Source organism: Chelon labrosus, assembly GCF_963514085.1.
Source record: "Chelon labrosus genome assembly, chromosome: 4".
In the NCBI taxonomy this organism is placed as follows: Eukaryota; Metazoa; Chordata; class Actinopteri; order Mugiliformes; family Mugilidae; genus Chelon; species Chelon labrosus.
In genome coordinates this window covers 12210248-12228356 of record NC_140340.1, presented here as the reverse complement: position 1 = coordinate 12228356, position 18109 = coordinate 12210248, and the positions used below count along the sequence as shown (strand labels likewise).

Genomic DNA, 18109 nt, shown 5'->3' with positions numbered 1-18109 from the left:
AACACTGAGAGGCCCTACTCCTTCCATGTTTTTGCACTGGTTTGCTATTGTCTGAAATCACAGATACTTGTGAGGTCGCATTACTACACTACATTATTATTTCACACAATAGATCATCATTTTGTCAAGTTATCTTGTAACAGTCTTTATTCTTATTGTATTTTTATTTTATTTTTTTTTAAATAATCAGAAACAAATAGGCACATTGCTTAAAAGAAGCTATCATTTTAAAACAAGAATAAAACTCTATTCCCAATAATAAAGTGTCCTCTCAGTTGGTGCATCTTGGAACCCATATTCTGTTGCACATTTATCAGGAATGAAGTGCAAACTGAAGTGAAGATAACCCTGAACAAGATAATGATTTCAATCATCAAAGTGTGCAAAAAAAATAAAAAATAAATGAAAAGAGCTCAGCTTGAGCTTTAAAAAACTAAGTTGCAGAACCGTGTACCCTTCACCATTTAGACGACAGCACATTCATCCACACGTCTTTGTCTGACCTGCAATTCAAAAAGCGAAAGATTTAGACGCGCAACCGGCTGCCACGTTGTTATCAGAGAACTTCCAGATCATGGTCGGTCTCACCTTGTGTGTGCCACAAGTATCACGGCCGTCGGATGGCCCGTTTGGCTTTGAGAAAGATGTAGCAGAAAGGAGTCTGGTGGCAAACCCAGGACTTCAGTCTTCAGGTGCTCGGTGGTCACATGTGCAGGGAATTCAGCGTGATCCAGCACGATGAACCGCTGATCCCTGAATTAACGGACAAAAATATAAAAACCACAATCCAGGCCATTTCCAAAGTGGCAGATATGACATATACATCTACTGGTTTGTTTCGTTTCACACTAGTCTAAATATACCATTTTGCCAACGGTCAGTCAGCAGAAGAAACATATTAGCTTTACTTTTAATGTGTTGAAAAAAAATATTGAGTGCACATCAAATACTTTTTCGAGGAGATGATCAAAAGATCATTGAAGAGGTGGAGGTAGACGCTGACGAATGACATTCTGGAGTTGTAAGCAGACTGCACAGTCGGCTGTTTCATGGGTCCCTGGTGCACCAGAAAGCGCCCGCTGACGACCAGAGGAACTGACTGGGTGCAGAAAAAGGCAATCTGTTAGAATGTAATGCCTGGTTAAATACGTGAATGCTAAAGTTTGTATTGAAAAGTAAAAAGTAATCGACACCTTGACTTTGCCAAAATCCATCAGCATTTCCAGGCAGACGAGCTCCTCAATTTGTTTCATTTTTCGGACGCCCTTGTCACAATCGGTCACTATCTAATCAAAATAAATAAGTGATAGATGAAGGAAGTAGTACTCAGGTTTTAGTTAAAAACACAATCGTCAGTCATTCTATACAATAGTCATAATACATCACTGGATTATCAATGATTTAATGTGTAGCTTATTTTATTGTGATCACATTTAACTCCAAACCAAATAACAGATACAATAAAGTGCTAAGTCTTAGCTTTGATCATAGGTTGTTCAGTTAGTTTGTGATGAAGGAAACTGTTCCCCTAATCTCAGTCTGTCTGAGCTATAGTTCACATGCTGAAGGCAAAAAGTCCCTCACAACAACAACAAAAATAGACAATGCAGCTGAAACAAAAACCTGAAAGATCATCTCCGGGAAAAGACACAAAGCATTTGCTGGTGTCGATTTCAAGGCTGCAGGGAGTCACTAACTACACGGGACTTTCCTGTAACATGACTTCATGATGATTTCATTGGCATTTGTCAAAGTACAACTATTTGCCACGCAGTTTGTTCATTTCTATACTCATAAACTTAAAAGAAATTTGGCACTTTAATGTAGAATCCCCTATTTATACGCAGCCATTAAACCTTTATACAATGCGTTTCTACGGAGGACCAGTGAAGCTGGATGCTTTGATTTATGTGCATCACTCTGAAACTGCAAACTAATGAGTCATCTAAGTTTATAAAGCTAATTTTGCTTTTGTGTAATGTAATGAAAAGGAGTATAAAGAAGCGGAAAATGAAAGTGCTTCTTTTCTTTTCTGTCTCAGCATGAAAGTACGGACCGTTACCTCGTGAATGGCTTCTATTGCTTTGTTGAGATTAGATAGTGACTCAGAGTCTGGCTCAGTCAGTTTCAGGATGCTCTGAAATGAAAGAAAACAGCCAACAGACACTCTAGCCGAGTACGTACCTGGATGCGTGCCATTCAAATCAGATGTTTACCTCCATCAGAAGTTTAATACGAGTGATCCTCTGGAAGGGAAGGACGAGGAAGGACTTGAGGGACTGCCTTTGACACGCGGGGTCACTCTCAAGCTTCTTAAGTGAATACAGAAAGTCTCTGTTCTGCTGCCTTGAAAAGGGAAGAGGTGATGTGAGAAGCTGTTGGTGCTGGGAGCAGAACTGGTAATAAAGAGAACAGACATCTTACATCTGCTGGTTGACAAGCGCCTCTTGGTACATCATGTTGGTCACATACGGCACATAGAGGCTGTGAAAATCTGGGCAGTGCTGCAGCACGATGTCGCCAACCTGAGATACGAACACACTCTCTCCCAGGCGAACTTCCAGATCCATAAGAAACCTAGAAAAGAGACGGGGGCCCCGAATTAGTGTGAGGTTTGGAAATAGGAAGAGGCACTGCGTGCGTAGCTCTCACCTCTCGCTGGCTGCCATCACGTGCCGGATGTTGGAAAACAAAATGTGATGCTCCATTTGAGACAGAGTCCTGCTCAGCGCCTTTGATGCGTAGAAATGATTGACGGCCACTCCGAGGCTCCTCAGGTAGGACGCTTCAGAGCCGATCAGCTCAAACATGGACTTCAGGGGAAGAAAGGGTAAATTTTAAGTAGAGATTTAAAGGAGATCACAGAGTCTGCTGGCCTGATTTACCCCAGGATCTTAATGCCAGCCTGTATGGTGTTAAAAAGGTCAGGGATATAACTTGAAGCACAGCCATGAGGAGTTTTAAATAATCTAAAGATCAGTTCTAAAACACACTGGGAGCCAGAGGAGATCTGCTAAAAGATCAGCGATATGATCCCTTTTGCTGGATCTGGTTAAAAGCCTGGAGTTAGTACAGTCAGAAGTGGAGAGACTGATTTATTGTTCAGACAGGTAAAAAGGCTGTTACAATAATCCAGGTGCAGCAAAATAAAATCATGTAAACTGGACAATATTCAGCAAATCTCATGAAAAACAAAACAAAAAACATGGGTCCTACAAACTAATGATCTATCCCCTCATGTATCATTTGAGAAGTAAAAACGTTGACCATCTGTGACAATACAAGGTTCTGCTGGGAAACTTTTGGACCTGGCATTCATGTGGATGTTACTTAGACATGTAGCACCCACCTAGACCAGACCAGGCACCCCCACCCCATAGCAATGACACTCCTTGATCAGCAGCCATCCCCAGCAGGATGCAGCCTGACACAGTCACACACAAACACAGTTTAACTACAAAAAAAAGAAAAAACTGCACAAGGTGTTGACCTGGCCACCAAATTCACTAGATCCCAGAGGCCCCTCCCTTTCTTCTGTCCCTTCACGTAATCCTAGACCTGACAGTGAGTTGGGTCTGTGGTAGGACCCCTTGTTGCCTTGAAGATAACCCTTTATGACTCTGTCTGTACATTGAACTAATTATATTGCTGCAGACTGAATTTGGTTGTGATCAGAGTGGTGGTATTACACAATGCAATAAAAACAGACGTTCAAAATGCGTAATGTGCATTATTTCAGTCTTTTTGATGCAGTAGCCAACATTTAAGGAAACTGAATGGATGCAGAGGCTCAGTGTGCCAGACTGAGCAGATAACCGGTCTTTCATGGGATTTGCTGACATAACACCAGACTTACTCTTTATTACATGTACAGCCTAAAATCTGTACTTCGAGCGGCCTGTGACCAAGAAGAAACTTTAGCGTATAAAATGCAAAGATGCTTGAAATAATATCAGGCAACTGCACAACAACATGCTAAACGCAGCTTGTGAAACATGAGTCTGAGAGCAGCTGAAATTCCAGGACCAGTCTTGATCAATTAATTGTGATTTTGCTGTTCTAATGTTACTCAAGTCAAATGGGTGCAGCATGAAATGTAAGAGCTTTTCTTTGTTGTTTTTTTGTTTTTTTTTTTTGTTTTTTTTAAACACACCTCCTGAAGGCGCATCTCTCTGGTTGTCAAGCTGCTGAGCAGGCCAGACGCCTTTACCTCATCCAGGTCTTGCCAGAGCGTACAGGGAGTCACCCTAATGGGCTGAGGGGGAGGGGAGGAAAGGTTGGCTTCAGGAAGGCTTAGCTGAGGCGACGTGGTCTCAAAATGGCAGGAGGCATTAAGACGGGACTGCAGGCTCTGCAGTTTCTGGGGAGTTATCAGTTCAGACACAAAACTCTCTTTGAGTCTGTGCAGATCGTCTTTCACAGCCTGCAGACAGTAGTCCTGATACAGTGGGACTGCAAAGCAAAAGGACAATGAAGGGCAGGAAGTTTTGCATTGCAAGAAAACTTTCCGGTGACTCATGATGCCCCGGGTGGTGGGAAAAGCAAACTTACAAATATGAATGTACTTAGACTGGAAGTTAAACGACACGCTCAGCATTTCCTCCTCAGCTGAATCCGCTTCCCTGGTTTTAATCAGAAGGCCACATTAAGTTACCTGCATAGCTTCACCTGACGTATTAATATTTATAGCCCCCCTTACCTTTCATTATTTCCATCATCTGGCAAACTTAAGTTTCCTTCCTGGAGTGAAGAGAACAGGTTGGGCACTGGTGAGAGAATCTTCGTCAGATCCCACATGCTGTTTTGCGCCACCGACCGGAGAGCTGAAGACATATCTATGGGGGGACTAGGACAGGAAAAATACGTTTTATATTCACAAAAAAGGCTCAACAATTCTAGCTGTACATGCTTTGGTTGTTACCTGCACTCCTCAAGCTGGTTCAAGGAGTCACTGCTCTCATTAAGGCCTCCAGCGTACTCGGGGGTAAAACCTGAACACACTCTCATCTCCACGGTTGGCATTTGTGATGCCAAATGATCCGTCAGACCGCCGTTTCCAAAGCAGGAATGTGGGTCGGCGTTCTCTTCTCTGCAGTCAGACTGAGCCATGACGTTTTAGTGCAAAGCTGTTCCGTCAAACACGGCTGCTGCTGCTGCTGCTGCTGAGACTTATTTTCGACCGTGTTTCGACCGTGTCCTCATCCTTGGCCTCAAAGCCACTCGGACTAAACGAGTGCCATGCAGTCTGATCTTTAAGACGCGAAGCAATCACAAAAACAGGAAGCAGGTGTGATTTTTTTCCCCCCATCACACAGGCCACACCAGGAGGAGAGACAGGTGACACTGCATGCTTGGCATTTCTGTTTGAAAAATGACTTACGTCTCACACAAGTTGTACAAATACTAGTTCCATTTTTTTATTTGCAATTTAAAATTCCATACAAGATAAAAGTAAATAATTCAATCTGCCTGAACATTGTTGGTAAATGACTCGAACAAAGCCATTAAAATCCTTGATATATGTGACGTACTGACAAAGACGCTCGACAGCAGTGAATGGCCATGTTCTAAAAGATTACAAAATGAGAATGGATGACACACACACACACACACACACACACACACGCGCGCGCGCACACACACTCTGGTGATTTGACACTGAATGAAGGACTTTCCGAACAGGAGCTAAAAACAGATTTGTCATCTACACATGGCGAAGCTTTCAAACTGCGGAGAGTGATACGTACAGTACAAGATACCTTCTGTAATAGACATACTGAATCATCAAAAAAAAAAAAAGAAGAAAAAAGAAAATGCCATCAATGATCATACTTCAACAAACACGCTTGATATTTAAAGTAATAACTGATTTTAGGGGCTTCCACACATCTGTGAAAATCATTTGTAAACTTGATCAAAAATGATCGACCCATTTTTTTATTTTATTTTTTTTTTTTTAGTTCCCACAATGCCAGTTTTCCATCACTGGGTTCTGGCTTGTTAGTAGAAGTGGAGGAAATAAAAATCAGCAAATTGCTTCCAATATTCATATTTGAGTTGAGTAATTTTTTGCTTTTGTTGATGATGGTCAATTTTTTATTATTATTTTTTTTAATGACCTTTCCGAGGGGAAATTATAACACTATTTAACGGTTCAGTCACACATTGGGCATTTAATAATATCTCAATGTTGGACGACAAAAGAAGAAGAGAATTAATCTATGATACCAAAATCTCTAAAAACCAATGAAATCGGTGGACACCCGAAACATCTGCATGCAAACACACCTCACATATCTGTTATAGCCAGAAAAAGTTTTACCAGTTTGTTCTTGGATATACTGTAAGACAAACCAAGAGACAGCGTTTCCCTGTGGCGTTTACGTGCTCCCTGTTAAAAAGGGACTGAGACATCCGGATCAGTAACAAGGTATAAATAAGACAGATGCTAAATTGGGAGGCTGGGGGGGGGGACTCGTATGATTGGTCATGAGTCTAGGTGGGCACAGTGATAGTGCGGGCTAGTAGTGACAGCAGAGCTAGCTCCACAACCCCATGGGCTTGTTCCAGTGCCTCTGCAGCCTCCCTGGCAGAAAAGCCTGCTGCCTGGATTCTCTGGATGTCCTCAGCTGGAAACTGCTCAATAAAGGGATGTGGAGACGGGAGAAGAGGGGCTGGAGGTGAAGGCGGGGGGGCCTGAGCAAGAGGAGGACCAGAGGACAACGTGCTTGAAACGTCCTCCGGTGAGCCCACTGCCATTGATAAAGGGCTCAGGAAAGTGTGCTCAGTCTGGAGGCCAAGAGTGTCTGGGGTGTTGGTGCCAGAGGCTTGTCCATCTGCAACCCCTCTCCCATGCTGTCCCTCAGGAGGCTCCCTGACCTCGATGTCCCCTGCAGGATCAGGAGGAACCTCTGGCTCAGGCTGAGAAATGCTGATGTTACTGGCCTCGTCTTGCCCTGCTCCATCTGCCCTCCTCTCCCCGGAGCCATCTGGACACTGGGGTGGTGCTTGTCCCTCCATAGTCTCTGCTGCATCTTGGCCCAGATGCTCATCCCGGCCAGAAAAGTCAGGCACAAGACACTTAGATGGTTCCTCATCGGACACAGCAGCAGCATAGTTGGCTTTGGCATCGCATGGTTCTGCACCGGCTGTAATGGCAGTAGAGGGGGTGGGATGTGTGTTTTCGGGTGTTGGGGTGCACGGCTCGGGGGACGTTTTGTCTGTGTCCTGGTTAAATGGATGTGAGGGGGAGCAGGAGGTGCTGCGGTTTTGGGATTGAGCACGGTTGCTGGATACCAGCAGTTCATGGAGCTCCATCAGAGCAGCCGCCAGTGAGGGGATGCTGTCAGAGCTGGAGCAGCGCTCTCCATCAGGCTGGTCCCTGTCAGGGGACACCACACCGTGGGAGGCAGTGGGAGACTCCATTTCAACCGATTCAGGTGGGCTGGGAGCACTTGGACAGAATTCTGTGGTATCAGCTGTATTAGACTCAGTTGCCTCCTGCTCCATGGGATGGACGGGGGAAAGTTCCTCTGGTTGAGGGAGCGTGGAGCTGTTCACCTCCTCGTTAGATTCAGAAACCCCCTCTGCGGATCCAGGTCGTAAATCATCCCCTGGATCCTGGGTCATATCTGCAGGAGGGGTACACGTATGAAGGACATCTGATGAGGGACACGGTACAGGGGGCACTGTGGAGTTGCTATGGAGAGGCAGAGGGTCAGGGTGGAGGTGGTCGGGTGCAGGAGCTGCATCCTCTGCAGGGGACAAATGCAGAGGAAGCTCCTGGACACCAGGTTGGCCCTGGCACTGTCCTAGTGCTGGGGCCTGCTCCAATGTGGCTGGGACCTGCTCCAATGTGGCTGGGGCAGACTGAGTGCGATCCAGAGTCGGGTTCTGGGGTTGACCAGGGGAAGGGCTTTGGGAAGGGGAGGTGGACATTTGGTCTAAGGTTCTGGGTAATGTAAATGGTGGGTGCTGCGATGAGGTAGTTTGTCCATCTGCAGTGTCTATTGTAAGAAGAAAAAAAAACACAATTAGGAATTAAACAACTGGAAGGTGTGCGACCCTCATCTGCGACTCTTACTTTGAATACTGTGCATTTAATTGCGTCAGAATAAACAAAACTATTTAACAAATCAATTGTGATAGCTGTATGTATTCAGAATAAATACATAAATAACAATTAAAACAAAAATACAACATGAATTAAACAACCCAGCAGCAAAACAACAGCAAAAAATAAAAGAAATACATAGCAATGGACTTAGCACTGGCAATGGAGTTGTGAATTTGCAGTACCTGGTTGGTAGGGCCCTCTCCAGCTGTCTCCAAATGCATCAGTGCTGTCCTGCTCAGGGGTTAGGGCACACACCACACACATCATGCAAAGGGACGGAGAAAGTTAGCAGTCACACACAGGGCATGCACCAACCTACAGGCCTTTTCACACGCACAGATGTGAAAAGTGGCATCTAAAAACAACTTGTGTCCAAGTCCTGGCAAAGAAGTCACAGCGTAATCACTAAACCTCAGAGGGCCTTAATGAGGTCGAAAAGAGCATTTGATCAAAATCCTAACTTTCTAAACAGAATTTATCCAAGACCAAAAGACGTTTAAACCGTCCGCTGATTTAATTGCCCCTTCTCTGGTGGAGGATTGCCTGGCTGGACAACACTGCTGCCTGGATCCATTGTAGCTCTAATGCTGCATTATATTTGAATTCCGTTTGCAATGTGCAGCCGGACATGACTGGACAGAAAAAAAAAAAAAAAAAAAAAAAAATGTGTGGGAGTTGCACAAATAAAAATGGAAGCCTTGAAAGCATTAAAGGGAAACACTTGAACGATTATGTTTAGACCGTCCTGAATGTTACACAGATCGTGACTTACTTTAAACCCAAGAAGAAGAGAGAAGTCTGTATTGCAGTATCATTATTTATCATAGCTCATAATCTGGTGAATGTGATCCATTTAACAAGCTACCTAATAATCCACCTACATAAATACCTGATAAAGACAATGCATCACAAGGATGTTAAAACCATCCAAAGATCCAAAGCAATATTAAATTTCCTGTGTTGCTCGGTTGACTGTATAAATTATTCTGATCATATATAATGTATAATCATTAGAAAGCTCCATGACTCACAAATGAAACATGTCCTGATATTACTTTATGTAACTTCCATAGTGTTAAGTCTTTAGTTTGAAAACACCAAGAGTTTGTTCTGTCATACTGAAATGACTCCTCTTGATCTTTCACATTTAGCTTCACAACTACCAGATGTTTTAATTATAAAGTCACAGTAATTCATCTCACTAACTGTGACAATTTCTTTAAGTTTGAGAAGACCCAAAACATCCTTCTATTTATTTTACTTTTGCTAAATGCTATTGCTGTCATGATCAACTGTTTCTATGGCCTTAGTAATAATCTGCTTCATACAAATAACCACCTACGCTACATGTTTTTTCGGTTTTTCTGTGTAGGTGGCTTCAAGTGCCGTTCTTACACTTCTCTGGAGATCCATCTGACAAATTAAACAGGCCAAAGTGAACTCACTGCTATGAAACAGTCTCCGTATTGTTGATTCGTACGGATGTTTCCCTTCAGTGACGTCGTTTCTCCAACCTCTGTCTGACTAAGTGGTTATAAACATTGGGAACAAAGACTACCCCCAAAATGGGTAGTAAAGGTGACGACCTTTACAGCAGTGACATTAAAAGCCACCATAAAGAAATAGCGCTTCAAATCGTGAACGTTTCCCTTTAAGCCAAAAAAGCTTAACCAAGATCTAATTTCACTTCTTTTTCAAAATATGCTTTAACCTCTAAATACCTCTTCTTATCTTAGAGCACATTTAATTTGCCGAGGTGATGACATGAAGCGATCATGTGACTGAAAGTTCAGATGATGGCATATATGGGGTTGAGTTTAAGAAGCTTTAAGTGGCACATGCAAATATCAAGTGCTCAAGTGCAGAGACAGTTTCTCACCGCTTTCCTGTATGGACCTCTGAAGTGCCTCTGCCAGTTCTCTGTCAGCCATCTCATCAGGACGGGCGTCTTCGCGTCCTTCTGCTCCGTATGCCAGTCGGGCGCACTCCGGCAGCTCCGCCTCAGACAGAAAGCGAGTTTCAGTGCCTGTAGTGCCTATTAGCAGCGTGTTCTTCTTCAGGTCGATTGAACACTGCCAGAAAAACAGCACAAATAAAGTGAGCAGAGAAAGGAACCTCAATATTATTAAGTTAACCCAAAACTGTACCACACACTGTTCCCAAATGAACGGAGCTCACACCTGGTGTCTCTTCAGCATGTCCAGGCCCAGCAGCATGTCCATTGGCTGGTCCTCCAAGATGGAGAAAGAACAAGGAAGGAAGTCCCCCTCTATCTGTACCTGAGCTGGAAGGTGCAAAAGACAACAACATTTCATATACACTGAAAAGTCATGCAGAAATGTCAGTGTAGATGGAAGGAATAGATTGTGTTTTTAAATATTATTCTACCTATCCAGAGTCAGACATTCTTGGACAACATTTTATAAAAGCATGGCAAACAACGTACATTAACTAGGCCAGGTTTGCTTTAGGAAAGTACAGCGTTACTCATACTTGAAAAATCTGGACACAAACCCAAATGAACTCTGCCAATGATCTTCTGGGTGCCCACTCCTTTGGCGATGCCCGCCCAGCGGCGGTCCACCAGTCGCATAATGTTACAGCGCTCTGCACACGCTTGGCTCATGATGGTCATCTGGGCTCCTATAAACAAGGAACATCAGGTGATGAATAAGGACAATAACGAAAGGAATACAACGCTATGTAGCAGTATATGCTCTGTTCATGATGTACAATGAGAATCACGCCTGTGCTAAGGGGTGACGTTATCCCTCTTCCAGATATCGGTTGAATCAGACAATTCTTGTAAATTGTCATTGTCATTAGCTGAGTGAAATCACTCATGCACTAGACTAAAATCAATGAGTGGGGAGTTTGTACAGGATTTGGTGAGGATGTCTCCCTTTCACTGTGAACATGCACGGCTCAGCTTTTAACTGACAGCAGCTACTTAGGGGCGTTTAGAAGAAGAAAAGCTGGATGTTGATACTCTGATACTCATACAGACACATGCGATATAACAGTAAATTAAGCAAAAACTAAGAAACGTATGGTCCAATTGTGGGGTGGAAGAAATATAGAAGATCATCGAATACTATCAGATAATATTTGTTCACATCTGACTGTTTCTGATACAGAGAACAACACAGAGTGCTGATAACTCCCAATACAAACAGAAAAGAAAGAAAAATCCTGTTCCATCCCAAAAATAATGTAGCTACTGCAGGTATCAGGATATAAAGCTCATTACCTGAGTCAACAAAAGCTTTCACAGGGTGGCCATTGACTTTGCAGTTAATGTACAGCATAACCACCTGCCCAAAGCTTTCTGGGGCCTCCTCCATTGCAATGGTCATGTTTTCTTCCACATTGTGTTGCCTGAAAAATGCACAAATCCAACAGTAAGAGATTATGTAGTTAACAAGATGCTTTCCGTTCTTACCCCGTATGTAGACAGGAGGCTGAAATGCAGTGATTCGTCAGTTTTGGAGAGAACACCAGACGTACATTTCTCTGTGGCAGTCAACAAGTGATTCTGCTCTCCACAGAGCTGAAAAGAAACCTCACAAATGCACAGGATGCCCACTTCTGAAGAATCTAATGGCATGTTTTTGTTTTTGGCAGATTCCCTTGTGGTACATAGAGAAAATAGACCAGACAGCTAGCAGATTACAAGCTGGCCATAGAGCGTGTTGGGGTGTGTCTCATTAGAAGAGCCAAATTTAACTGATAAGAAAAAAAGGAAGCGAGCCTTTCTGAATTTGGGATTACATTCCTGATTTACTTCCAGATTACAGTCAAATCAATGAAAGTACCAAACACTACGACTATACAAAACATTGGACCACAACATGTAATTGGCATGTGACATTAGAGCTTTGCTGGGGTGAAGATAAGAAATATCATATGTGCCGCGAAGTGATAAACTCTGACACAACAGTAGGGATGGGAAATGATTCGTTTTTAATCAAAGCCAGTGTCAATTCTGCTTATTGGTCTAATTTTTTCGCAACTCCTGATCGGCTTTCTGTGTGGAAAAAGGTAGTCTTATAGAGTTTTCAGCCCCAAACTAATTGTTTTATTATTTGCCAGAACAGTCTGGATGAAATATGCTCACGTAGTGGCTGTAGCAGCAGTGATGTAAACAAACTCGACACAACTAAAAAGTTAAGTTTAATTTTCAACACAACACCGCCAGGTTAACCGAGACGTGTAAAACTATTTCCAATTTGTTATGGAACTATGGCAGGCCGCAACAGTCAAGGCAATAAAAGCAGAACAAGGCTTGAATAAAATCACAGCCTTGCACTGATTGCAAACAGCATCATTTTAATCTCATTTCGTAAAATGCAGCCAAGTCTTAGACAGCTTCTTCCTCTCCATGAGCACTTGTTAAAGTGTCTCACAGCATGTCCATAACAGTATCAAGATGCTGAATAGTCAAACCTGATGTCTTCTTCAATCTTTGCTTGAGCTTCCAAATCAAATGGATCAGCAGTCAGAAGTCTGATCCTCTCTTGCTCCCTCTTGGCTCGATCCTGCTGTTGCTCCAGCAGCACTTTGGTGAAACGCTCTGAGGACGTATAGTTACACTAACGTTATTTCAAAATGAACAGACCACGAACACAACTTGTGGCACATATCAATGATGACTGTCTTTGTTCACCCAAGTCTCCGCTCAGCAGGGCCTCAGCAAGTGGTGGGTTTCTCTCCTTGAGGAGAGACAGCTCGTGCGGATTCGATAATAGCATCTGCTGAAGTAAGGCGGGGTCGTCCAGCCCCTGAGGAGAGGAGCCATGGAAGGCCGTTGGCGTAGAAGGCTGCGCGGCGCTTGGCGGCGGCGGTGGCTGTTGTGGCTGTTGCTGTGGCCGTGGAGCCTGTTGCGGCGGGATTATGGCACCACGTTGACTGGTTGAAGAAGAGGTGCCCGGGACTGTGATGGAGCGAAAGTCAATATGGGGCAGACCTAAGCAGCACAGAGGATGAAGGTTGAGAGGTTAGCATGTTGCAGGCACCAAAGTCTGTCTTTCCACATTGATAAGACATCAGCATTCACTTGTTTTCAGTACGGTTACCTCAAAACTGCAGTCACTTTCTTCTTATTTATTAGACGTATCTAATTCAAGTCCACCCAAGATTAAAAAAAACAAACAAAAAAATGCCTTGCTAACTGAACATCCTCTACCATTGTCTCTTTAGTGTTTTATATAATTTCACCAAATCTGTGTTACCTGGGAAGGCTGGCTGAGTTGGTGGTGGCCGTCTATCAGCTTGTCGGAGAACCACCACATCTCCATCCTTAACACCATAGGTCCCCAAGGCACGAGTCAGGTCTTTTAGGGGCTGTTCTACGTATGTGATCTGGATGCAGAATATATACAATTACAAATAATCAACATGCCGAAGATTCACAACTTCTTGCTCACAGGGCATTATCACACATGCACCTTAAAATGCTGCAATAATTATGTTTCACTTCCTGTTGTAAATGCATGTTTCCAGAAAAACAAATGACACATATTTATATAAATATACACCCATCAGGCTTATCATTAAAACCAACTTCCTAATATTGTGTAGGTCTGCCTTGCGCCTCAAAAACAGTTGTGACTCATCAGAGAATGGACATGGACCTTCTGAGGGTGTCCTGTGGTGTCTGGCAACAGGATGTTGTTAGTGGGGGGCCTTTGGGTCTTATGGGTTGAGGGGAGGGGCCTCTGTGGATCATCCCACAGATACTTGATCAGTTTATAATATAGAGAATTTGGAGGCCAGGTCAACACCTTGTGCTGTTTTTCGTGTTTTTTTGAGTTGTTCCTATTTTTGTGTGTGTGTCTGTATCAGGCTGCCTCCTGCTGGGGATGGCTGCTGCCATCAAGGAGTGTCATTGCTATGGGGTGGGGGTGCCTGGTCTGGTCTAGGTGGGTGGTACATGTCTAAGAAACATCCATATGAATGTCAGGTCCAAAAGTTTCCCAGCAGAACACTGTATTGCCAAAAGATGGTCAATGTTGTTTAATTTTCTTGTCAGTGGTCATAATGTTATGCCTAATCAGTGCATATTCCTGATGTGGCATGTGCTTTTTTTTTTTTTCCACTTTACAATATATTATAGATCAAATAAATTCATTGTGTTATGCCTGGATGGTGTATAATATAGCTTCACTGGGTTGAGCCTCAGAAAGTTACTACTATCAGAGGCAGATAAACATCAATCTATTTGACTGATGCAATATCATCTTTACTTTCTGTTTCCAGCGTGCCCATGCTAACAGACTAAACCAAATACGAACTGATGAGGTCTATTTGAAGGCTTTTTATCAGGGACAGTATTACCCGGCAGCTAAATATTTTTCTCTCAGTTGTTGGGTCTACATAGTGTACAGAAACGATTCACGACGGCTGTCTAAATTTACAGAGGGACTTCTTCAAACGTTAGCCAAAGGTATTCAGTTAATCACATAATTGTGCCCAACCCTTAAATCTTAGAGAGTGAATTAGAAGATTTAACTTGAATATTGCGTACTATTTGTTCCAGGACAATATAAAATGCTCCTAAAGTAGTTTGATGGGTTTAGTTATTTGTCATTAACACAAGTGAGTCATAATTAAAGGCTTTAAAAGGCCACACCAAATATGACCTCCACTGTGTACTATTACTATTTTTTGGACTAAAACTCCAACAGCTCCAGTATATTTTCAGTTATGCCATTAATGCAACCCATTACAACCCCTGCAACCCCTCACAGTTCACACTGTCTTAAGTTTGCTGGGGTGGCTCAACGATTATTTTTTGTCCAACCCTTTGTGTCAAGATAACGTTTCCTTTTATCTCGAGTTCCCAGGATTATCTCCAGCAGTAGTGTCACAACAGTTAGCTTCGCTGGTTTGCCTTTTGGCTGACTTTAAAGCAGCACAAAACGTTTGAAATCGTCACTAAAGTTGGTGCCACAACGTGGAAATTTACTCCGCTGTTGATAACACAAGGTTTCGCAACACCCCACCCGTCAAAACAGCAGAACCCCGAATCATGCTAGCAAGTCAGCTAACTAAGTTAGCTATTAGCTACGTTAGCAGCCTGGCCACATTTAGCTCGGGTCTTGCCTGAATTTCCCCTGCTGGGATTCCTGATTCCAGTTCACAAAGTGCTAAAAAGTCTCTCAGCTCCAGCTCTGGGGACACATCGAGGGCGAAGGTGGTTTCTGGACGATCCCTCGGCGCGCAGAAAACGGTGACCAGCATCGCTTCTTTTCGGGGCAGGATCACTGGACAAACCCGCTGTACCAGAATGCGGTTAGGTTAGTTTCTCACAGAGGAAACCCCCCACTGAATATTTGGATTTTTTGGCCCCAACTTAAAGACGTATTTTACTAGAAATAACGTCAAAAGCGAAACTAATACTGCACCGAAAGACGAAGACTACTTTGTACTTACTGGGAAGAAGACTGATGTGACAGTTTCTGTTTTAACAACAACAAAACAAGTATTGCTCAGTACTGCCGTATAGCAGTCGGTTTGTTTTTCGACATGTCGCATTACAGAATTTGCAGTCGTGACTAATTTCTTCTTCTAACACTTCAAACTAGTGTCCCATTACCGCCACCTACTGGATTCATTAAAAAGACGTCACATTCGGGATGGGGCAACTTAAAATAAGTAAAAGCAGTTTTCAGCATCATCAGCATTATTGTTATTATTAATATTACTTATGTGTATAAAGGAGCACATATTCTCTTAGGTTATTGCTGAGTTGTTTTTTGGCATGTTAAAATAAAAGCAAACAATCAAACTCGTCCCACATCTCCCTCTTGCGTGTGGACATGAAAGTCTACAATTTATTTACACATTATTTACAAATTAAATAAGTCCAAAATAATTTTATATAATACAGGTACAGATTTAAGGGTTTCAGAATGGGGCAATATATGTGAACAGGGATCCTCCAGCGTTCACAGTAGTCTCACAGGCTCCGGGAAGAAGCTGTTCCTCAGTCTGGTGGTCCTGCTCTTGATGTTCCGCAGCCTCCTGTCTTATTGACAAACTCATCAGAGTCTCATGGTTTATGGCTCAAGCCCCATGGTCACGTGTAGCAGGAGGGTCACCATCATCCAATTCAGCATCATCCTTATTGTTCTCTGAGGATACAAATGGTTATTTAAAAAGTTTTACAAATTATACACGTATATTTATATGAATAACATCACATATACAGATGAATAAAAATGTATTGCAGTTACCTTGATTGCTGCTGGTTTCTCCCTCTGTTTTGTCTTTTTCTGTAACAATACACAGCCAGACATGCAGCGGCTAGCGCTACACCAAAAATCAAGAGATCAGTATTTAAGATGACTGCATCAATGACAACGAGCGAAACACATCTCACCTGACTGTGAGCATTTCAAAGAGCGTTATGGCCATCAGTCAGAAAAGCAAGAAGAGGGAGGCTGGCGTAGTAGAAACAAGCTGGGTTAGCAGCAAAAAGGCCATATTTGCGAAAAGTTAACTGTACAGTCCCTGACAAAAGTCTTGTCACTTATCCATTTTGTAGAAACAACAGTTTATAACCTGACTTTTAATTAATCCATTGGTTTTAGAAATGGCTCATATGAAAGCTAAAACCCTCCCAAATTATGTTTGATATACTAAAATAAATTTGCTTCACTGAAGAAAGATTGATCATTTAATGAACACAGAAAGGTCAGATTTTGGCAAGACAAAAGTTTTGTCGCCTACAGAAAGTAATGTGAAAATTGAACAAATCATTTACTTCAAATACAAAAATATGATGCATAACATCAGTGAATTAAGTACTGGTGCTGTGAGATCCATATTTAATATCTTGTATGACTTCCATGAGCTTGAAGGACTGCATCCATGCGGTTCGACAATGATTCATACAATTTATTGATGAAGTCATCAGGAATAGCAAAGAAAGCAGTCTTACATGCCTCCCAGAGTTCATCAAGATGCTTTGGTTTCGTCTTCCATGCTTCCTCTTTCATTCTTCCCCAGACATGCTCAATGATGTTCATGTCTGGTGACTGGGCTGGCCAGTCCTGGAGCACCTTGATCTTCTTTGCCTTGAGGAACTTTGATGTAGAGATGGAAGTATGCGATGGAGCACCATCCTGCTGCAAAAGTTGACCCCTTTTATGGTTGGGAATGTAAGAGGTAGCTAATACTTCTTGATATTTTACGCTATTGATATTGCCTTCCACCCTGCAAATCTCTTGCACACGCCCATACTGGATGCAACCCCAGACCATGATTTTTCCGCCACCAAATTTAACTGTTTTCTGGGTGAATCTCGGATCCATGCGAGCTCCAGTAGGTCTCCTGCAATATCTGCGGCGGCTGTGATGTAATTCAACCGAAGATTCATCTGAGAAATCCACCTTCTGCCACTTTTCCAGCGTCCATCCTTTTAGCAGGCTGTGGGCCTTGGCAAATGCCACACGTTTTTTTAATTGCCTTTGGTTTAGTGCTGGTTTCTGGGCACTGATTCTACCATGGCAGTTTGGTTTGGCACCAAACATCGCATACTTCCATCTCTACATCAAAGTTCCTCAAGGCAAAGAAGATCAAGGTGCTCCAGGACTGGCCAGCCCAGTCACCAGACATGAACATCATTGAGCATGTCTGGGGAAGAATGAAAGAGGAAGCATGGAAGACGAAACCAAAGCATCTTGATGAACTCTGGGAGGCATGTAAGACTGCTTTCTTTGCTATTCCTGATGACTTCATCAATAAATTGTATGAATCATTGTCGAACCGCATGGATGCAGTCCTTCAAGCTCATGGAAGTCATACAAGATATTAAATATGGATCTCACAGCACCAGTACTTAATTCACTGATGTTATGCATCATATTTTTGTATTTGAAGTAAATGATTTGTTCAATTTTCACATTACTTTCTGTAGGCGACAAAACTTTTGTCTTGCCAAAATCTGACCTTTCTGTGTTCATTAAATGATCAATCTTTCTTCAGTGA

General features: G+C 42.8%; 2 protein-coding genes across 3 annotated transcripts; both read right to left on the bottom strand.

Moving 5' to 3' along the window:
* Positions 1-119: 119 nt before the first annotated feature.
* LOC311486618 (rho guanine nucleotide exchange factor 19) lies at positions 120-5218 on the bottom strand. The gene is made up of 12 exons (XM_084542532.1): positions 4922-5218; positions 4700-4846; positions 4552-4622; positions 4154-4452; positions 2653-2813; positions 2425-2577; positions 2217-2346; positions 2063-2137; positions 1194-1286; positions 951-1099; positions 589-753; positions 120-503 (listed from the first exon to the last, which is right to left on the bottom strand). The coding sequence occupies exons 1-12, from the start codon at positions 5107-5109 to the stop codon at positions 458-460; spliced, it is 1677 nt and encodes a 558-aa protein (XP_084398658.1). The 5' UTR covers positions 5110-5218; the 3' UTR covers positions 120-457.
* Positions 5219-5398: 180 nt separating this feature from the next.
* ddi2 (DNA-damage inducible protein 2) lies at positions 5399-15800 on the bottom strand. Of its 2 annotated transcripts, XM_084543745.1 has the most exons (11): positions 15551-15800; positions 15221-15394; positions 13348-13477; positions 12783-13082; positions 12563-12689; positions 11367-11494; positions 10631-10759; positions 10297-10400; positions 9996-10188; positions 8299-8347; positions 7907-8006 (listed from the first exon to the last, which is right to left on the bottom strand). In XM_084543745.1, the coding sequence occupies exons 1-10, from the start codon at positions 15650-15652 to the stop codon at positions 8337-8339; spliced, it is 1398 nt and encodes a 465-aa protein (XP_084399871.1). In that variant the 5' UTR covers positions 15653-15800; the 3' UTR covers positions 7907-8006; positions 8299-8336. The 2 variants fall into 2 exon arrangements, with proteins under 2 accessions (XP_084399870.1, XP_084399871.1); XM_084543744.1 differs by lacking the exons at positions 10297-10400; positions 10631-10759; positions 11367-11494; ... (3 more) ...; positions 15221-15394; positions 15551-15800 and having other exon boundaries at positions 5399-8006; positions 9996-10185.
* Between the last annotated feature and the right edge of the window lie 2309 nt (positions 15801-18109).